The sequence below is a fragment of the Panulirus ornatus genome, chromosome 9 (assembly GCF_036320965.1).
Source record: "Panulirus ornatus isolate Po-2019 chromosome 9, ASM3632096v1, whole genome shotgun sequence".
In the NCBI taxonomy this organism is placed as follows: Eukaryota; Metazoa; Arthropoda; class Malacostraca; order Decapoda; family Palinuridae; genus Panulirus; species Panulirus ornatus.
This window is the reverse complement of record NC_092232.1, coordinates 5,541,326-5,564,869: the sequence shown is the minus strand read 5'-3', so window position 1 is coordinate 5,564,869 and position 23,544 is coordinate 5,541,326. Positions and strand designations below refer to the sequence as shown.

The window sequence follows — 23,544 nt, the reverse complement described above, 5'->3', positions numbered from 1 at the left end:
CTTTGAACCCAGATAGCTATCTTTTCTTTCTGCCTCACCCAGACATGGACTGCTGGCATTATATCAACAAACATTAAATCTCTCCTTGTCACACATGATACTTGACAATACTTAACTCAGAACAACTCATGCTTCAGGAGCATTAGGTAGAAGTAGTTGGAAGGAATATTGAGAGGGGAAAAGTAGATTGAAACATTAGGTAGGAGTAATCGGTAAGAACCTATGAAAACAATGCGATAGAGTTCACCTTTTGCCTGTTAATGGTGAGGCACTGAAGGCTAAGAAAAGGCACTGGAGTTCACCAGTTGTTTGCTGGTGACAGCACGTTCAAGTAAGAAACTACAAAACTTTGTGACTGAGTTTTGGAGTGTGTGCGAATAGAGGACGTTGAGGGCAGATGTGAATAAAATCAAGGTTATTAGCTTTAGCAGGGTAGAGGGACAGATTAGTTGGAAATTGAATTTGAATGGAGAAAATTTGGAGGAAGTGCATCATCTATTTATATCACTAATGCCCATTCCTTCATGAGAACTCCCATTGAGGGGTTGCTCCCAGCAGAAGAGTTTCCTATTATCCCTGTCCTTACATACCTTCCTCTCAAACACTATTTCATGCATTCCTCCACCATTTCTCTCAATCCAATATTCTTCCACTCTATTTCCCCATGTCACAGGTGGTCTTTCTCTTACACCATCATAACTCTCCTTGTAAACTTCCAGTCTTGCATTCTTTCTTCATGCCCAAAACACTTCAAAGTATTATGTTTCACCCACTCTACCACTCCACAATTAATTTCCTTTGCATTCCCAGCCATACCATATCTTTCATAAACCTTTGATTTCTTTCTTCATTCCATCTAGTGGAATGCTCCTCTCAAATAGCTCATTTCCACAGCCTGGATTCTTGACCTTTGTGACTAGTTCAGAGTCCATGGTTCAGCTGCATAGGTCAGTGTTGGGAGGACTCTGCCTACCCTTAATCCTCTCTTCACTTTCATACTTACACCTCTACCCTTCATTATTCTATTAAAGGACCCAGTTACTCTTTTACCCTGTACTGCTCTCTCCCTTATCTCTTCTTCCATATCATGAAACTTACCAAAGACAACTCCCAAATACTTAAATTCTTTCACCTCTTCTAGTCTTTCTCTCCCCCCATACCCAGAATGCAGTTCAGTACTTTCTTCTTACACTCTGTATGATTTTGCAAAATCTGTGCTTTTGCTCTCTTTCCTTTCAAACACCATTACCTTAATTTCACTTGCATCTACCTTCAATTGCCTATGCTTACACACATTATAAAAGACACAACCTTCAGCAACTCTTCACTTTCATCCAACAAACATGCTTGCTATTAGCCATCGTACATTACTTCCACACTCCATCCCCGCTCCTCCTATCCCCAGTTTTGCTTTCATCTCATCACTTGTGGATGAGAGGGCCTGAGAAGTGAGTCAGTTGTTGTTTGCCATCAGTACAGCAGTGGTGGCTGATTCAAGTGAGAAACTGCAGAAGCTGATGAGCAAGTTTGGAAAAGTGTGTGAAAGGAGAAAGTTTAGAGGAAGTGTGAATAAGAGCAAGGTTATTAAGTTCAGCAGGGTTGAGGGACAAGTTAGTTGGGATGTGAGTTTGAATACACAGCCATATACATGTATACACATGTACATATACATACTTGCTTGCCTTCATCCATTCCTGGCACAACACCTCACACCACATATTGTCCACAAATATTTCCTTTCCAACACATCCACCCTCCTCCATACAGCCCTATCTATAGCCCATGCCGTGTAATTATATAATAATGTTAGAACTACTATTCCTTCATACACTCATTTTTGCTCTCTGTGATAAAGTTCTATCCTTCCACACATTCTTCATAACTTCCAGAACCTTTGCCCTCTCCCCCACCCTGTGACTCGCTTCCTCTAAGTCCACATCCAGGTATCTAAAACACTTCACTTCCTCTAATTGGATATATATATATATATATATATATATATATATATATATATATATATATATATATATATATATATAAAAGGGAAGGGAGTGGGGGGCTGGAAATCCTCCCCTCTTTTTTTTTTTTCCCCCAAAAAAGAAGGAACAGAGAAGGGGGCCTGGTGAGGATATTCCCTCTAAGGCCCAGTCCTCTGTTCTTAACGCTACCTCGCTAACGCGGAAAATGGCGAATAGTATGAAAAAAAAATATATATATATATATTTTTTTTTTTTCAAACTATTCGCCATTTCCCGCGTTAGCGAGGTAGCGTTAAGAACAGAGAACTGAGCCACTGAGGGAATATCCTCACCTGGCCCCCTTCTCTGTTCCTTCTTTTGGAAAATTAAAAAAAAATTGAGAGGGGAGGATTTCCAGCCCCCCGCTCCCTCCCCTTTTAGTCGCCTTCTACGACACGCAGAGAATACGTGGGAAGTATTCTTTCTCCCCTATCCCCAGGGATAAATTATATATTATATATATATATATATATATATATATATATATATATATATATATTCATTGGTTCTCAGTGAATGTAGGTTTGCGGCAGGGGTGTGTGATGTCTCCATGGTTGTTTAATTTGTTTATGGATGGGGTTGTTAGGGAGGTAAATGCAAGAGTCCTGGAAAGAGGGGCAAGTATGAAGTCTGTTGGGGATGAGAGAGCTTGGGAAGTGAGTCAGTTGTTGTTCGCTGATGATACAGCGCTGGTGGCTGATTCATGTGAGAAACTGCAGAAGCTGGTGACTGAGTTTGGTAAAGTGTGTGGAAGAAGAAAGTTAAGAGTAAATGTGAATAAGAGCAAGGTTATTAGGTACAGTAGGGGTGAGGGTCAAGTCAATTGGGAGGTGAGTTTGAATGGAGAAAAACTGGAGGAAGTGAAGTGTTTTAGATATCTGGGAGTGGATCTGTCAGCGGATGGAACCATGGAAGCGGAAGTGGATCATAGGGTGGGGGAGGGGGCGAAAATTTTGGGAGCCTTGAAAAATGTGTGGAAGTCGAGAACATTATCTCGGAAAGCAAAAATGGGTATGTTTGAAGGAATAGTGGTTCCAACAATGTTGTATGGTTGCGAGGCGTGGGCTATGGATAGAGATGTGCGCAGGAGGATGGATGTGCTGGAAATGAGATGTTTGAGGAAAATGTGTGGTGTGAGGTGGTTTGATCGAGTAAGTAACGTAAGGGTAAGAGAGATGTGTGGAAATAAAAAGAGCGTGGTTGAGAGAGCAGAAGAGGGTGTTTTGAAATGGTTTGGGCACATGGAGAGAATGAGTGAGGAAAGATTGACCAAGAGGATATATGTGTCGGAGGTGGAGGGAACGAGGAGAAGAGGGAGACCAAATTGGAGGTGGAAAGATGGAGTGAAAAAGATTTTGTGTGATCGGGGCCTGAACATGCAGGAGGGTGAAAGGAGGGCAAGGAATAGAGTGAATTGGAGCGATGTGGTATACAGGGGTTGACGTGCTGTCAGTGGATTGAATCAAGGCATGTGAAGCGACTGGGGTAAACCATGGAAAGCTGTGTAGGTATGTATATTTGCGTGTGTGGACGTGTGTATGTACATGTGTATGGGGGGGGGTTGGGCCATTTCTTTCGTCTGTTTCCTTGCGCTACCTCGCAAACGCGGGAGACAGCGACAAAGTATAAAAAAAAAAAAAAAAAAAATATATATATATATATTTTTTTTTTTTTTGCTTTGTCGCTGTCTCCCGCGTTTGCGAGGTAGCGCAAGGAAACAGACGAAAGAAATGGCCCAACCCCCCGCATACACATGCCTTGATTCAATCCACTGACAGCACGTCAACCCCGGTATACCACATCGATCCAAATTCACTCTATTCCTTGCCCTCCTTTCACCCTCCTGCATGTTCAGGCCCCGATCACACAAAATCTTTTTCACTCCATCTTTCCACCTCCAATTTGGTCTCCCTCTTCTCCTCGTTCCCTCCACCTCCGACACATATATCCTCTTGGTCAATCTTTCCTCACTCATTCTCTCCATGTGACCAAACCATTTCAAAACACCCTCTTCTGCTCTCTCAACCACGCTCTTTTTATTTCCACACATCTCTCTTACCCTTACGTTACTTACTCGATCAAACCACCTCACACCACACATTGTCCTCAAACATCTCATTTCCAGCACATCCATCCTCCTGCGCACAACTCTATCCATAGTCCATGCCTCGCAACCATACAACATTGTTGGAACCACTATTCCTTCAAACATACCCATTTTTGCTTTCCGAGATAATGTTCTCGACTTCCACACATTCTTCAAGGCTCCCAGAATTTTCGCCCCCTCCCCCACCCTATGATCCACTTCCGCTTCCATGGTTCCATCCGCTGCCAGATCCACTCCCAGATATCTAAAACACTTCACTTCCTCCAGTTTCTCTCCATTCAAACTCACCTCCCAATTGAATTGACCCTCAACCCTACTGTACCTAATAACCTTGCTCTTATTCACATTTACTCTTAACTTTCTTCTTTCACACACTTTACCAAACTCAGTCACCAGCTTCTGCAGTTTCTCATATGAATCAGCCACCAGCGCTGTATCATCAGCGAACAACAACTGACTCACTTCCCAAGCTCTCTCATCCCCAACAGACTTCATACTTGCCCCTCTTTCCAAAACTCTTGCATTCACCTCCCTAACAACCCCATCCATAAACAAATTAAACAACCATGGAGACATCACACACCCCTGCCGCAAACCTACATTCACTGAGAACCAATCACTTTCCTCTCTTCCTACAAGTACACATGCCTTACATCCTTGATAAAAACTTTTCACTGCATCCAACAACTTGCCTCCCACACCATACACTCTTAATACCTTCCACAGAGCATCTCTATCAACTCTATCATATATATATATATATATATATATATATATATATATATATATATATATCTGGGGATAGGGGATTAAGAATACTTCCCACGTATTCCCTGCGTGTCGTAGAAGGTGACTAAAAGGGGAGGGAGCGGGGGGCTGGAAATCCTCCCCTCTCTTTTTTTTTTTTAATTTTCCAAAAGAAGGAACAGAGGGGGCCAGGTGAGGATATTCCAAAAAAGGCCCAGTCCCCTGTTCTTAACGCTACCTTGCTAACGCGGGAAATGGCACATAGTTTAAAAGAAAGAAAAAGATATATATATTATACTTTGTCGCTGTCTCCCGTGTTAGTGAGGTAGCGCAAGGAAACATGAAAGAATGGCCAAACCCACCCACATACACATGTATATACATACATGTCCACATGCACATATACATACAAATATCTTTCAACATACATGGGATGTATTTAGGGAATCAGTGATGGATTGCGCAAAAGATGCTTGTGGCATGAGAAGAGTGGGAGGTGGGTTGATTAGAAAGGGTAGTGAGTGGTGGGATGAAGAAGTAAAAGTATTAGTGAAAGAGAAGAGAGAGGCATTTGGACGATTTTTGCAGGGAAAAAATGAAATTGAGTGGGAGACGTATAAAAGAAAGAGACAGGAGGTCAAGAGAAAGGTGCAAGAGGTGAAAAAAAGGGCAAATGAGAGTTGGGGTGAGAGAGTATCATTAAATTTTAGGGAGAATAAAAAGATGTTCTGGAAGGAGGTAAATAAAGTGCGTAAGACAAGGGAGCAAATGGGAACTTCAGTGAAGGGCGCAAATGGGGAGGTGATAACAAGTAGTGGTGATGTGAGAAGGAGATGGAGTGAGTATTTTGAAGGTTGAATGTGTTTGATGATAGAGTGGCAGATATAGGGTGTTTTGGTCGAGGTGGTGTGCAAAGTGCGAGGGTTAGGGAAAATGATTTGGTAAACAGAGAAGAGGTAGTAAAAGCTTTGCGGAAGATGAAAGCCGGCAAGGCAGCAGGTTTGGATGGTATTGCAGTGGAATTTATTAAAAAAGGGGGTGAATGTATGGTTGACTGGTTGGTAAGGTTATTTAATGTATGTATGACTCATGGTGAGGTGCCTGAGGATTGGCAGAATGCGTGCATAGTGCCATTGTACAAAGGCAAAGGGGATAAGAGTGAGTGCTCAAATTACAGAGGTATAAGTTTGTTGAGTATTCCTGGCAAATTATATGGGAGGGTATTGATTGAGAGGGTGAAGGCATGTACAGAGCATCAGATTGGGGAAGAGCAGTGTGGTTTCAGAAGTGGTAGAGGATGTGTGGATCAGGTGTTTGCTTTGAAGAATGTATGTGAGAAATACTTAGAAAAGCAAATGGATTTGTATGTAGCATTTATGGACCTGGAGAAGGCATATGATAGAGTTGATAGAGATGCTCTGTGGAAGGTATTAAGAATATATGGTGTGGGAGGCAAGTTGTTAGAAGCAGTGAAAAGTTTTTATCGAGGATGTAAGGCATGTGTACGTGTAGGAAGAGAGGAAAGTGATTGGTTCTCAGTGAATGTAGGTTTGCGGCAGGGGTGTGTGATGTCTCCATGGTTGTTTAATTTGTTTATGGATGGGGTTGTTAGGGAGGTGAATGCAAGAGTTTTGGAAAGAGGGGCAAGTATGAAGTCTGTTGGGGATGAGAGAGCTTGGGAAGTGAGTCAGTTGTTGTTCGCTGATGATACAGCGCTGGTGGCTGATTCATGTGAGAAACTGCAGAAGCTGGTGACTGAGTTTGGTAAAGTGTGTGAAAGAAGAAAGTTAAGAGTAAATGTGAATAAGAGCAAGGTTATTAGGTACAGTAGGGTTGTGGGTCAAGTCAATTGGGAGGTGAGTTTGAATGGAGAAAAACTGGAGGAAGTGAAGTGTTTTAGATATCTGGGAGTGGATCTGGCAGCGGATGGAACCATGGAAGCGGAAGTGGATCATAGGGTGGGGGAGGGGGCGAAAATTCTGGGAGCCTTGAAGAATGTGTGGAAGTCGAGAACATTATCTCGGAAAGCAAAAATGGGTATGTTTGAAGGAATAGTGGTTCCAACAATGTTGTATGGTTGCGAGGCGTGGACTATGGATAGAGTTGTGCGCAGGAGGATGGATGTGCTGGAAATGAGATGTTTGAGGACAATGTGTGGTGTGAGGTGGTTTGATCGAGTAAGTAACGTAAGGGTAAGAGAGATGTGTGGAAATAAAAAGAGCGTGGTTGAGAGAGCAGAAGAGGGTGTTTTGAAATGGTTTGGGCACATGGAGAGAATGAGTGAGGAGAGATTGACCAAGAGGATATATGTGTCGGAGGTGGAGGGAACGAGGAGAAGAGGGAGACCAAATTGGAGGTGGAAAGATGGAGTGAAAAAGATTTTGTGTGATCGGGGCCTGAACATGCAGGAGGGTGAAAGGAGGGCAAGAAATAGAGTGAATTGGAGTCATGTGGTATACAGGGGTTGACGTGCTGTCAGTGGATTGAAGCAAGGCATGTGAAGCGTCTGGGGTAAACCATGGAAAGCTGTGTAGGTATGTATATTTGCGTGTGTGGATGTGTGTATGTACATGTGTATGGGGGGGGGGGTTGGGCCATTTCTTTCGTCTGTTTCCTTGCGCTACCTCGCAAACGCGGGAGACAGCGACAAAGTATAAAAAAAAAAAAAAAAAAAAAAATATATATATATATATATATACACTGACATATACATATATATACACATGTACATAATTCATACTTGCTGCCTTTATTAATTCCCGTCCACCCCGCCACACGTGAGATGACACCCACCTCCCCCCCGCATGCGCGTGAGATAGCACTAGGAAAAGACAACAAAGGCCACTTTTGTTCATACGTAGTCTCTAGCTGTCATGTATAATGCACAACCACAGCTCCCTTTCCACATCCAGGCCCCACAAAACTTCCATGGTTTACCCCAGACGTTTCACATGCCTTGGTTCAATCCATTGACAGGATGCCGACCCCAGTATACCACATCTTTCCAATTCACTCTATTCCTTGCATGCCTTTAAACCTCCTGCATGTTCAGGGCCTGATCGCTCAAAATCTTTTTCCCTCCGTCTTTCCACCTCCAATCTGGTATCCCACTTCTCGTTCCCTCCACCTCTGACACGTATATCCTCTTTGTCAATCTTTCCTCACTCATTCTCTCCATGTGTCCAAACCATTTCAATATGCCCTCTTCTGCTCTCTCAACCACACTCCTTATTTCCACACATCCCTCTTACCCTTTCATTACATACTTGATCAAACCACCTCACACCACATATTGTCCTCAAACATCTCATTTCAAACACATCCACCCTCCTCCACACAACCCTAGCTATAGCCCATGCCTCACAACCATATAACATTTTTGGAACCACTATTCCTTCAAGCATACCCATTTTTGCTTTCCGAGATAATGTTCTCGCCTTCCACACATTCTTCAACACTCCCAGAACCTTCACCTTCTCCCCCACCCAGTGACTCGCTTCTGCTTCCATGGTTCCATCTGCTGCCAAATCCACTCCCAGATATCTAAAACACTTCACTTCCTCCAGTTTTTCTCCATTCAAACTTTCCTCTCAATTAACTTGTCCCTCAGCCCTACTGTACCTAATAACCTTGCTCTTATTCACATTTACTCTCAGCTTTCTTCTTTCACACACTTTACCAAACTTGGTCACCAGCTTCTGCAGTTTCTCACCCGAATCAGCCACCAGCGCTGTATCATCAATGAACAACAACCGACTCGCTTCCCAAGCCCTCTCATCCACAACAGACTGCAGACTTGCCCCTCTCTCCAAAACTCTTGCATTCACCTCCCTAACAACCCCATCCATAAACAAATTAAACAACCATGGAGACATCATGCACCCCTGCCGCAAACCGACATTCACTGGGAACCAATCACTTTCCTTTCTCCCTACTCGTACACATGCCTTACATCCTCGATAAAAACTTTTCACTGCTTCTAGCAACTTACCTCCCACACCATATACTCTTAATACCTTCCACAGAGCATCTCTATCAACTCTTGTCATATGCCTTCTCCAGATCCATAAATGCTACATACAAATTCATTTGTTTTACTAAGTATTTCTCACATGCATTCTTCAAAGCAAACACCTGATCCACACATCGTCTACCACTTACGAAACCACACTGCTCTTCCCCAATCTGTTGCTCTTTACTTGCCTTAACCCTCTCAATCAATACCCTTCCATACACTTTCCCAGGAATACTCAAAATACTTATACCTCTGTAATTTGAACACTCACCTTTATCCCATTTGCCTTTGTACAATGGCACTATGCATTCCGCCAACCCTCAGGCACTTCACCATGAGCCATACATACATTGAATATCCTCACCAACCAATCAACAACACAGTCAACCCCTTTTTTAATAAATTCCACTGCAATACCATCCAAACCTGCCACCTTGCCGGCTTTCATCTTCTGCAAAGCTTTCACCACTTCTTCTCTGTTTACCAAACCATTCTCCCTGACCCACTCACTTCGCACACTACCTCGATCAAAACACCCTATATGTCACTCTGTCATCTAACACATTCAACAAACCTTCAAAATACTCGCTCCATCTTTTCACATTACCACTACTAGTAATTACCTCCCCATCTGCCCCCTTCACCAATGTTCCCAATTGTTCCCTTGTCTTACGAACTTTATTTACCTCCTTCCAAAACATCTTTCTATTCTGAAAATTTAATGATACTCTTTCACCTCAACTCTCATTTGCCATCTTTTTCATCTCTTGCACCTTTCTCTTGACCTCTTGCCTTTTTCTTTTATACATCTCCCAGTCATTTGCACTATTTCTCTGCAAAAATCATCCAAATGCCTCTCTCTTCTTTCACTAATAATCTTACTTCTTCATCCACCACTCACTACCCTTTCTAATCTGCCCACCTCCAATGCTTCTCATGCCACAAGCATCTTTTGCACAATCTATCACTGCTTCCCAAAATACATCCCATTCCAACCCCACTCCCCTTACGTCCTTTGCTCTCACCTTTTTCCATTCTGCACTCAGTCTATCCTGGTACTTCCTCACACAAGTCTCCTTCCCAAGCTCTTTTACTCTCACCACTCTTCACCCCAACATTTTCTCTTCTTTTTTTTTGAAAACCTCTCCAAATCTTTGCCTCTACAAGATAATGATCAGACATCCCTCCAGTTGCACCTCTCAGCACATTAACATCCAAAAGTCTCTTTCATGTGCTTATCAATTAACATGTAATCCAATAATGCTCTCTGGCCATCTTTCCTACTTCCATACATATACTTATGTATATGTCTTTTTTTAAACCAGGTATTCCCAATCACCAGTCCTTTTTCAGCACACAAATCTACAAGCTCTTCACCGTTTCCATTTACAACACTGAACACCCCATGTTCATCAGTTATATATATATATATTAGATTCAGTAGGGTTTTGGGACAAGTTAGCTTATTAATGCTTGTTGACTCCCAGCCTCTCTTATCTACATATACCAGTGCATACACCTTTTACCAAACTGTATATTCCTGATCACCACTCTTTCCTCAGTACACTTGATAAGCTTTACCCCATCTTCATTAACAAAAGGTACCCCATGTCCTTAATTATGCCTGACCTTACATACAGATCCCTGGCACTGTGATTTGATATGATCAAAACTGCCGGAGAACTCACTCAGTTCCTCCTAAAATGCATTCATCTCGTTTTCTTTCCTTTCACTTCCTGTTGCAAAAGTACAATCGTCTACTTTTCATAGTCTTTTCATTCCAGTCCATGTCAACCATGAGCTCATTTAACACATCACTATATCTCATTCCACATCAAAAGTCCCATCTTTTCCTTCACACTTATCCCCAAATAACCCTTAAATATTCTTGAACCATTCTACCTCCTTTTGCCATCAGCCATACCATTTTGCAAACACCACTTCTTGCATAATCACAGAATTTAAGCAACTTTGAGACCTGGTCAGTGCATGGATGAGTGGGAATATGGAACACTGGATACTGTTGGCATATCCACTGAGTGCCACAAGGTAGCCCCACCTCATGGCAAAATCTCATGTGCACTCATAAGCATTTACCTTTCGAGTTTGTTTCACTCAAGAACTAGAACATCCAGGTTTCTGTCATCAAACATAGCACCCATCTTTCCAGTTCATCCTGGCAACAGCCAAGCATATTCATATTCCCCAACCTACATCTTTGAGGCCTAGAACTCGCTTTGCCTTCCTTTCTATTCCTACTTTGAGAGAGATAATACATGAAAAGAGTATTTCACTTTGCCTATACTCCTGCTTGTTCACTGTCCTGTTTCCTGGGTTATTTAAAAGATATTAGAAAAAACATCGCTGTATTCAGTGGTGAAGAAATATAGAACAGTATATTAACAAAATAGATATGATAAAGGTAAATATGATAGTTGCATACATTGAAATGATGAAACAGTTATGATGATAGAGAAACAAGTATAAAGAAGTATTTTTCATATAATTCAATACACAATAAAATGTCCTTTCAAAATATATGAATATCCTGTGTAACATGTGAAACTTTAAGGTCAGTAGCAATATATTATAAGTTTACATAATGAATTGTGGAAACAACTAACATATGTCATGAAAACCAAACAGACATTATACATCATCACATACTGCAAAGGTTATAGTGTATGTCAGTTCCATGTCTTTTGTGATCATTTATCACAGTGCACATTTTGAGAAATATACAAACCAGATGATGTGGATCATCTAATTACTAGCTATCTCAGAATAACAACAGGTTCAAAACTTTTATCAGTTCGGAATCTGCTTCCCGTCATTCAGTATCATTACTGAGCTCATAAAAATTCTTTAATTAGTCCATGGTGGCACTGAAGGGGGCCTATGAGAACATACAACCATGTTGAGAAAGAGATGCACCATAATTCATCTTGCAAGAAATAGTGTACCTTATGGAAGAATTTTTCATGACCTTGGAGGGTGCAAAAGCATGAAAAATTGGATTAATTGGTGGAAGGAGTATGACCTAATTAATTTTCTTCATTCTGGATGTAGTCTGTCAATGAAGCAGGAACAGAACTAAGCAATAGTGAACTTGGTGAAAAACATGCTATTAACTTCTTCAAGCGTATCAACAAAGAATCTGTTGTTCCTTGCTGCATGCTTACCAAATAGTGACAGTTTCTTACAACCATCGTATGTTACCACTATCCAGCTGGACTTCATGGAGTTTCACATGGCATGGAGGATGAAGTTCATGCTCCAGTACAAGATACTGATGTCCTGGACGGACTTCTTGCAATGGGTTGTCTACTGTGATAAGAGGACATTTTCTTTTGAGTCTGTGAAGTCCCCTACATGTGAAGAGATGTCAAAATAGGATGGTGTTCTTTACTTATGTAGATTTTTTCCAAGAACATTATCTCGGAAAGCAAAAATGGGTATGTTTGAAGGAATAGTGGTTCCAACAATGTTGTATGGTTGCGAGGCGTGGGCTATGGATAGAGTTGTGCGCAGGAGGATGGATGTGCTGGAAATGAGATGTTTGAGGACAATGTGTGGTGTGAGGTGGTTTGATCGAGTGAGTAACGTAAGGGTAAGAGAGATGTGTGGAAATAAAAAGAGCGTGGTTGAGAGAGCAGAAGAGGGTGTTTTGAAGTGGTTTGGGCACATGGAGAGGATGAGTGAGGAAAGATTGACCAAGAGGATATATGTGTCGGAGGTGGAGGGAACAAGGAGAAGAGGGAGACCAAATTGGAGGTGGAAAGATGGGGTGAAAAAGATTTTGTGTGATCGGGGCCTGAACATGCAGGAGGGTGAAAGGAGGGCAAGGAATAGAGTGAATTGGAGCGATGTGGTATACCGGGGTTGACGTGCTGTCAGTGGATTGAATCGAGGCATGTGAAGCGTCTGGGGTAAACCATGGAAAGCTGTGTAGTTATGTATATTTGCGTGTGTGGACGTATGTATATACATGTGTATGGGGGGGTTGGGCCATTTCTTTCGTCTGTTTCCTTGCGCTACCTCGCAAACGCGGGAGACAGCGACAAAGTATAATAAAATAAATAAAAATCTTCTAAACCATATAAATCAGTGACAACATGCATCCATTTGTCTAAAACAGTGTTGCACTGAAGTACCACTTATCCATATCAGGAATGAATCCATTATTATTTAAGAGCAAGTACCTTGTCAAGTTTTGAGGCAAGTCACAAAATCCCAATTTTTAAATTATGATCATAAGAACATATGCTTGTAACAAACCAAACATAATCAAGATCTTATTTTTAATGTGTCATTACAGTACATACCCTGCTGAATATACATAAAAAAAATACATTGTCTTTGGCTCTTTCAAGATCTCAGGTTCTCAAAAACTCAGACAGGAACTACAAAGTCATCAACCCCCATATACAGACTAAAGCATAGTCCTCAATGCTCTCCACACTTCTAAGATGATGAAATACAGTTTGAGACCAGTCTTAAGTGTAAGATTCATCTCCAGTACTGTAACCCTGGTCTACATGTATGATCTATAATCAGCATCTTACAAAAAATGTACAATGAGATTAACTGATATCGGTGTGACCTATGGAGAGACAACACTTGCGTCACTGAATTGGAAGGAAATTCCATATTAGCCAAATATGTGAATATCTATGAGTACTATCCAGAGAGAACTTTTTGACTGACTACCCAGGTCTCCTAACATGAATTCAAGTGAGAACTCCTTCTCCATCATGATTTACAAAAGGTATTCTTGGAATATCAGAACTGAACACATGAAACAAAGCCATGTGAAAAATCATTTGTCATTATCCTGTTTCTTTAGAAAGTCTCAAGGATTCCACATCAAGGTTGAATATGCCAACTGGGGCAGATGGAAACCAAACCAAGCAAGGTTTGATTTGTAATTTATGATAAATGTATATATGACTTCTCAGGTCACATATCCACACTCGCCCATAATTGTAATTCTATCGATGTTTATATCTGCCACAAGACTGGGTACTTAGGCTTTCACAAAGACTGTAGGTCCCTGCTGCATGCACAGTGCAACTACTTCTAATATGGTACGCAATTGACATAATAAAAATAAGAAAATTGTAAATTTAGGTTCATGAAATACTATATTAAAGGAAATGTCTATAAAAATATCATGAATTGATCAAATAATCAAACGTCTGTCCCGAAGTTTTATTTTGTCTATCTATCATCACTAACTCCATTCTCAATTTCATGGGGTGGATCAGAAAATACAGCCTCTGAAAGTATCACACACCCATCCTCAACCCCAGGCCACTTTGCCAAAGTGAAATGTGACCCTCCACATTAACACAAACACTGTTACTTTGCCCTACTAATTTGATTTGTCAAGTGACACAAGTGTCTCCAATCACACCACCATACAAACAAAATGCCTCCACCCCAACCAATCCCCTAATCATTCCTCAAACATCTTTGTCTAAAATATTCCTAATCCTACTCAGTTCTATTACCACATCCATCCATCTCCTCCATAGTCTGTCTCTTTTTACCATATTGCAATATATATTGGATTAACCTATCATCTGTCATAGATTATTCCAGTGTATATTGGATCATCCTATCATCTGTCATAGGTTATTCATGACCAGACCATCCTAAAAGACTCATCCATGCACTTTTTCTTGATTTTTTCACACCACAAATCCTTCTTATCACATATCCTGTTCATAACTTCATTCTTTATTTTGTCTACAGTGTCTTCCTGTCTCCAGCCAACTACTTCATGTTGCATTCTTTTGCAATTTAGACTTCCCATTAACAGGGCTTTTATTGCACCTTCAGTTTTTCTCCCTTGCAAGATTACATTCAACTTCAACTTTTACTATCATCCTTCCCAGATTTTATTCTTAAATATTTAAACTCATCCAAAACTTCAAGTTCATCTTGCAAATTGATAAAACACCGAGATATATACTTTTTAAAAACTACAATCTTTTTTACCACACATTCAGCAACATCATCCTAAGTACATCACTGATATGAGCAAACATTCCATTCAGTTCTCCCTCTAACTTTGCTATTAAGCAACTGTGGCAACTTCCATTATGTTTCTCCATGACTGCTTCACAATCATCCTACCTTGCTCCCATCTCAAATTTAAAGCCCTAACCATAAATCCATAGAAATAAATAAACATGGTGACATCCTCAAAATTAGTTTCACTGTCCTTTCCTCTTCAATACTAAATGACCTTAAAGAATGGTAATGCCCGTTGCTTATATAATCATGAGTAACAAATACTCTTCCTTTTGACCTGATATTTCCAAACAGGTGGATCATCCTCAGTATATGAGTAGGAGATTCTGTCTTAATGTGAGTCAACTATTTTTGTTATGCACATGGAAAAGAGAAAGAGACCTATGACCCAAGATGTATATTTATAAGAGACTTTTTAAAGCTTGTCTACAGAAAATTATAAATTAGCACATTTAAGACCTGTAGTGTAATTAACAATGTCTTTACCTTTAATGAACAAATATACCACCAGTTACATTTTATTTCATAAGAGATTGACTATAACTTTATTTTTAAACAAATTCACTAAGGTTTAATGAAAGAAATTGTTGAAGTAAATTTACCATAATTAATGTTGAAAGATTTTTTAGGATAGTCCAACATGCTGGCATTATTTTTTTTTCTTCCAAAAAGAAAAATGGTTGTCCCTGTATGCATTTGTCATTTAGTTTGTACTATCTTCCTCCAGTCCCACAATACTTGCTATGCAGAATGGAAGCTTGAAGAAAATTACTGTAAGTAAGGTCTATTCAATTTCTCCTAAGAAGATCTGTTTGTCATTTGATACAGACATAACTGAAAAGAAAAAAAAAATTATAATTAGGGGATATTTATCAGATCAACGTATTTGTATATATGGAATCATACAGTATAAATGGTGGCAACAAGGTGTAACTGAAAACTTCAAATGTCACAACATAAGATCAATTTTGTTGATAGTTTGCTAGAAAATGTAAAGAATAACGTAAGAAAAACATACATATTAAGGTAGGTTAGGAGAACTTCAAGTCATGGAAACATGCAAAATGAGAAGGGTTTTTACTTGAGAGAGGACTGGCAGATGATGGTAATGTTATCAGTAAAACAAAAACAGGTAAACTGCATATGAAATGAACAAAAGCAATATAAGCTAAATAGGACTAGTAGAATTTCATATGCTGATACCAGCATATGGGGATAGGGGAGAAAGAATACTTCCCACGTATTCCCTGCGTGTCGTAGAAGGCGACTAAAAGGGAAGGGAGCGGGGGGCTGGAAATCCTCCCCTCTCATTTTTTTTTTCCAAAAGAAGGAACAGAGAAGGGGGCCAGGTGAGGATATTCCCTCACCAGTCCTCTGTTCTTAACGCTACCTTGCTAATGCGGGAAATGGCGAATAGTATGAAAAGAAAAAAAAAAAAAAGATACCAGAACAATTTTAATCATGAATAACAGGGTAATTTTATGTGGGATATTGAGGTGATTTAGGTCCACATATAGGCTGATCATTTTTGATATACATACTGCAATACATCAACAGCAATATGCAATGTCCTGATGATACATGCTCAATGTTTCTCAGCAATTAACTTCATACGAATAAAGAACAGCTAATCACTATGAACACATGAGCTCCACTTCAACAATGGGTTAAAGTTTCATGAATCAATTGTATGTGTAAAACATCAGGTAGAGCTCCATTATTTATGGTTTGACCACTGCTTGTGGATGATATATACATTGTGATCTGTCTGCACAGCCCAGTAAATCAATTATGAATATGGCATTCATAACTTATTCATAACTTCTGCAGGTATCTAGGAGCTTCATGCAATGAGGGGTAGAACTGTAGAATGATTACATTTCATTTGACTCAAACTTGGGCAGTAAAGTTAACTTTAAATAGCAGAAGAAAGATCAAGCAAACAGCATCATAGTGTAAATAGCAGAAGAAAGATCAAGCAAACAGCATCATAGTGTAAATAGCAGAAGAAAGATCAAGCAAACAGCATCGTAGATATACATATACACATACGTATATTGGTAGCATAAAGCTTTTGACCTCCATAAAGATCATTGCTTTTCCTAAAACATTTAACTGACTCCATTGATCTTTATATATTTCTCATTAATATGTGCTACATCAAACACTTCAATCTCAGTAGAAACCATAAAATGCCTGCAATTTATACTTTAATAAGTACGTGTTATTTCATTACCACAGTTTTGAGTACACAAACTTAAATATTGTATCTGCAGTATTTTTTCACCTATTGGACTTGTGTCACAGCAGTTGCAAGCTGCCGATTCCAGCACAGTGTAAATGTAACGATGTGCACAGCAATGCATGAGTGAGATAATTGTATCACCCAAGCCTTGTGGCCTGCACTCTTCCTACAATTGCTCTTTCTTAATGAGACTCTTATCATGTAATTACCTATTTGTATATTATGGGGAGAGAGTTCGGTGTAAGGAAGTGCACATGATCTCAATACAGTACTGTAAAAACTTCTCATAGGCTTCTTTCCTGCCCTCTTGCCTTTTGTTTCTGAAGTATGAATTTTTAGACCTGAAGTGTTCATTTTAGGACTTAGGTATGTCTCTCAATAGTCACTTCCCCTAACACCCTATTTCCCATAAGCCTACTCTCGTCAAATGCAGTTTTGCCAACCAAAGCGTCTTCCTGGAACACAACCTCCATGGTTGCCTATGGACATCTGTACTGGCTGATAACTAATCTTGGACCTAAAACTTAACAAAGGTGTAGAGGCACACAGCCCAGGACACCAAGCATAGTATTACAGTTTTTCCTATGCTCTGTCAAGGTGAAGTAATAAGTGAAGTAGGAAATTTAAATGATTTCAAAGAAAACCAAACAGCAAATGTATAAGGTATAGACTGGGAGTAAATATGCTATCAAAAGATGTAAACAGATGACTGAAAAGTCTATAACATAAGAAATGTTTAGTCGCTATGACTTCAAGAGGCAATCAATAATATCATGCAACACACAAATAATCACTCACTTATTGGCTCTTTAGGATGAAATTCTACAGTATTTACAGAACCATTGTGTCCTGGCAACTTATACAGAATGTGTCTCGTAGTTGTATCCCAGATATAAGCATGACGGTCTGATGATCCAGCTGCCACACGACGACCATCAGGTGACCAGGAACAGCGTAATAAAATCTGAAAGTAATATACCTATTATTGGTAAAAATATTGTTTCACTTTATTTCTTTAAGGTCATTCAAGAAAAAATAATAATTTAAGCAAACAAAAGAAGCTACTAATGCTTTTTTTTATATACTCAAATGATTTTTCTGCCTTCATGGAGTGGCATCAGAAAAAGATGAACATGTAAAATATGTAGAAATGGTTTTATAATATTTCATATTAATGCATACAAACACTTTTTTTTAAATATCGTTATCACAGAACCTACATTTTCAAAGTTGTGTTGATGTCCTTGAAATATTTTCACACATCGTTCCTGAGGAGCAAATGGTCGCACATCCCATATTCTCACGGTGTTGTCCATAGCATTTGAGAGAACATAAGAACCATCTGGAGAGAGGCTGATTCCAGTCACGGTATCGTTATGGCCACGCATTCGGTACAGCAAACCATTCTTCCTTAAATCCCATACCTATAAGAAAGATAACTATCGGCTACAAAGACTATCAATCTTTTCTAGTATAATGTAAATAGGTTTAATATTTTGGACCAACAAATGCATATGGAAGAAATTTTACTCAGCAGACTGTATTTGACATTTTTAGCCTCGGTCATGGAGATATTCATTAAATCTATAAATTCTATGGAATGTATCAAACTTAAAATGTATTGTACCTCAGAAATAACAATCTGCAACAAATAACTATTTAGATTTTTTTCTCATTGTTTGGGGATAGTAACTTTTACATGATGTTTAAACTTGGTAGGAAGCCGAAGACCAGGAAGGTATATTACCAGTACTACCTGCCTGGTTATCAGGAGGCTTAGTGACGGCTGCATGGTGAGTCAGCACTTCAGTGATTGTCAAGTTTACATGAGAAAGACAGACAACAGGTGGCCTGACTGGCCTACAACTGGGTTGTCTAGTAAAAAAAAAAAAAAAAAAAAAAAAAAAAAGTAACTACTACCTGACCCAGGTAGCTGTCTTTTCTTTCTGCAAACCACTCTGTGAAAGTCTTCTCATATGCTGATTACCTCACATTAACATCACATCAATGCCCTGACACATAACTGAGCAACAGCAGGAGACAAGCTTAATTTTGCATATATTAAGTTCCTAATTCTAGGCATATTTGTGAAGTTATTTGTAAAAGGCTAAGAATAATCAAATTTCATTCAAATTATCTGGCTGTCTGTATTTTGCTATAAACTTTTTTCAAATTATGTAATGTACAGTGCCTTTCCAGGAAACTGCTTTCATAAGTTACTTTAATCCAGAAAATAATCATTTTTTTTTTTTTTTTTTTTTTTTTTTTTTTTATACTTTGTCGCTGTCTCCCGCGTTTGCGAGGTAGCGCAAGGAAACAGACGAAAGAAATGGCCCAACCCCCCCCCCCCCCATACACATGTACATACACACGTCCACACACGCAAATATACATACCAGAAAATAATCATACTGATGTAAAAATCGTATCACTTTTGTTAAATAAGCTCTTCCAATCCATCAATTAAGTGCGATCCTGGTTCAAAAAAGGAAGAAAGATAGACAAGAGGGTTAAAGTATCTGGTCTGCACAACTTGCAGCACAGCTTAAATCCTAGTTAAGATCAATCTATTTCCACTTTTTTTCCTCCAGTCACAGACAAGTCCACATAAGGCCGAGCCTTAACTAAAATTTAATTTAAATTCTAATTTGAATGCCATTTTCAAACTTACATCACTGTGGATTCTTTCACAGGAAAACTCACCTTCATGTCATTGTCTATACCACCAGAGATGACCTGCTCTGCTGTGTCATTAAAGGTCACAGCTGTTACCTGCAAAAAAGAAAGAAAATACTCTATTTACATTACTAGACTTTAGCCTGTCACATATGCATAGTGACCAATGTGATAATGGCAAAACACCCCACAATCAAAGTCATCTCAGAAAAAGGGAAAAGCAAGAGAAAAAAATTTACAAAATAGGGTTCTTTTTTAAAGAGTTTGTAGACTTGACATTTACAAATATAAAGGCTGAGATTAGGAACAGAATCCTCCAGCACAGCTATCTGAGGAAGGAGGAGGTATCATAACAGTCAGTCCTCAATTGGTTAGTCTCCACACAAAAACAGAAGCAGCAGGCCAGACACGTGTCTCAGATCCAAGCTTTGGTGGCAGGGACATATGCAGACACCTCACGAAAGCAGTGGCCCAAAAAAACCTGCAGAACAAAGTGATGGTTGCAATATCACAGCATAAAGGTAGAGATACCTAAAAAGTGATGATGCCTGGAAAAAAAAAAGGAACACCATACACAAGTAAATTACTGCCAACAATAAGCATGAATCTAAAATAAACAAACTTCCACATATAGCTGAATATCTTGGCAGAAGTACACTGACAGTTTTCTGGAATGAACACTGAAACCATCCTCATCAAACAACTTATAAATACCTGGAATGTGTTCTGGAGTGTGGTAGCTGGTCTTTTCTTCCGCACATCCCAGATTAAAACGGTACAATCATCTCCACCACTCACCACAAGACTTGGACCACGCCGTGCACTATGCACACAATTCACAAAACTACTGTGTCCTGAAAATAGTTAATACGATACTGTATGAATCCCACACATACAACTGGGAAGACATGATGTATCTGACAGAATGGAAGGAGGGAATGGGTATGTGAAAGAAGTATCAGCAATAATAAGAAACAATGTGTAGATGGGATGCTTGCCTGGAAAAATGTGTAAAAGTGTACATGAAGAGAAATGAATTAAAAATTGTGTAACAGATATTATAAAAGGTATGATTCAAAGACTGTAAGATAAGTGCCAGCCAACAAACTTTCACCCAAGAGCAAAAACAGAATGTCCCAAGGAGAAAAAATCAGATATATGTGAGGGGGGGTCTTGTAAGATGAATCTAAGGAAGTGTGCAGAGATCATTTGTGGAAACTGCACAAAGGATAGAATGCATAAAGAACATACACTGGACAGATACAAAGATACACAAGCATACAGAGTAAGCCTGTTGGCTCCAGTCACTAAAAGATATGTCAAAAATATAAGGTCATCAAAGTGTGAAACTTCTCTTTAAGACCTCCTCGAACTAACTTCATTTTCTATTGGTTCATCCATGATGCAGTCTTAATAAGTGATCTATTACACATTCTAAATATTATACTACTCTTATTTCATAATTTTCTGCCTCTTGCTCTACTATCACTCCTATTCATTCCTCCCCATGTTTTCCTATATTTCAAAGCTGACGAGGATTATCCTTACTATATTTTCATAAAAGTTCATGCCTGACTAGGATCATCTGTACTGTATTCTCATAAATTTCATGCCTAATCTCATTTGATGTTAGTACAAAGGAACAAGTTTACTTAATCTGTTGTACAAGATAATATTCTAGCGATTACTGTATGTTGAACGTCCTCATAATACTAAACCTTTAAGCTTCTTCACACGTGTGCCACTTGTAGTGTCCCAGCACATGACTGTCTTATCTGCAGATGCTGTGTGCAGCACAGTTCCATCCGTGGAAAAATGCATGTCTGTGATGGCATTGGTGTGACCTGTCAGCATTCCAAAGTTGTCGCATTCTCCATAAACATTCCAAAAGACTGGAAAGGAATAGCAAAAAATTAAATTTTCAGCAGGTTACATATTCTATATTATCATTATTATACAAACCCACTTTGCTCCATGCAGGTGCTGGGAAATAATGGACTCTTTTGGAGCAAGAAGGTCCTCGACAGAATGGTACTCCTTTCTGTCCACTGACAGCCATGCTGAAGGTGACTTCTTACCCATGATGTAAACTTCTATAGACAAAATCCAGTAACAACCCAACTATTAAGAAATCTATGTATCTATCTACTATAATTAGTCCCATTCCCATTTACAAGGAGTGGATCAAATACAAGTAACTATACAACTTTTGTGGTCCCTAACTCTGCAGGGAAACAAAGGGAAGTCATGTCCTATTCCCTAGGACAAACTTTAATATGATTAGTACTACAATTCACTACTTAAGTTTTCAATTTATACATTCTCAACAAGTTCATTAACACATTGCTTCATAATTACTGTTGATCATACTGCACCATATAAATACAATAATGGACATGCATGACCAATAGAATGACAATAATAAACGAAAGTACTCTGTTCTCATATTTTCTCAAGTGGTGATTGGCTATACATATATATATATGTGTCGGGTGGAGGGAACGAGAAGTGGGAGACCAAATATATATATATAGAGAGAGAAGAGGACAAGGAGAGACACAGACAGACAGGTGATAGATACACAAACAGACATGAATATAGGGGAAACAGAAAGTGTTGTTCATCAATTACACAACCTCTGGATCCCTTCTATGGGGCTTTTGCAGCTTTGGAGCTGCACTATAATCGGTAGCAGCGATAGGTTCAACTCCCTTGGAATGAGTTCTTCAATGAAGTTATACACCTTTTCATGAACTGGTAAAAACCTCATAAAAAAGTGACTTTCAGCAGCATAAACACATGCAGTTAAAGTCTAGTATTGCTGTAATTCATAATTACATATTTCTTATCAATCCATACTTACATATCTGCCTGTCCATGCCAGCAGTAGCAAGAACTTCTCCATCAGGATGGAATTTACCACATAAGATGTCTCCCTGATGGCCAGAGAGTTGCATGATAGGAGCCATGAGACCACTAGATCTTGGGGGGCCCTGTAAAACACGTGAGGAAGACTAATTCAGTCTTAACATTTTCAAATATTCCAGCGAGGAATATGTCGAAAGTGTATCAGAGTTTTCAACCAACAGATAATCAGTGGTGGCAAATGTAAGAATGATGAAAGTTGTAGGTTTACTACAAGGAATGGCATTAATTTGATTACATTTGGAATCATAATTTTATACAAATATTGGTCTGTGTGAAGGAGGTAGCCCCTTGATCACTGGTACAGTTAGTGACCACATATAAAACTTACATTTTGAACTAGTCCTTTTTCACCCGCGTGTACGACCAATTCATGACGAGGTTTTTTCGTCTGACTGGTCATAACCATATAATCGGCTTTCCGTTTGCCATCCATCTTTAGACTACACAAACAAACTGGAGAATCTTTGTCAAAGAAGATGTAATGTCTATACTTCCTATTTAATCCTATTCTGTATACAGTGCCTTGAAAAACCCTCTCAACGATGTCTTCCTTCAGAGTTTAATGAGTAGATTATATGGTACTCCTGAGCTCCCAACTGCCTCAAAAGCCTAGTTGGGTTAAGGTCTGTCTTCTTTCTGGATGATTTGCCTTTGCATCAGCTTCTCCCTTTCCCCGTTGCTGTATCAAAGTTACTGTATTCTTGTTTACTTGCTGCAAAGGACAGCCCAAGTGATCGTTACTGCCCGCCACAGACGCACCAACTTTGCT

General features: G+C 39.4%; 1 protein-coding gene across 1 annotated transcript; it reads right to left on the bottom strand.

The window, feature by feature from the left end:
• Positions 1–13,173: 13,173 nt before the first annotated feature.
• On the bottom strand, positions 13,174–23,544 carry LOC139750182 (U5 small nuclear ribonucleoprotein 40 kDa protein). The gene is made up of 8 exons (XM_071664585.1): positions 23,104–23,544; positions 22,711–22,840; positions 21,566–21,739; positions 20,562–20,701; positions 19,875–19,943; positions 18,392–18,595; positions 17,970–18,135; positions 13,174–15,760 (listed from the first exon to the last, which is right to left on the bottom strand). Exons 1-8 carry the CDS (start codon positions 23,206–23,208, stop codon positions 15,711–15,713), a joined length of 1,038 nt encoding a protein of 345 aa, XP_071520686.1. The 5' UTR covers positions 23,209–23,544; the 3' UTR covers positions 13,174–15,710.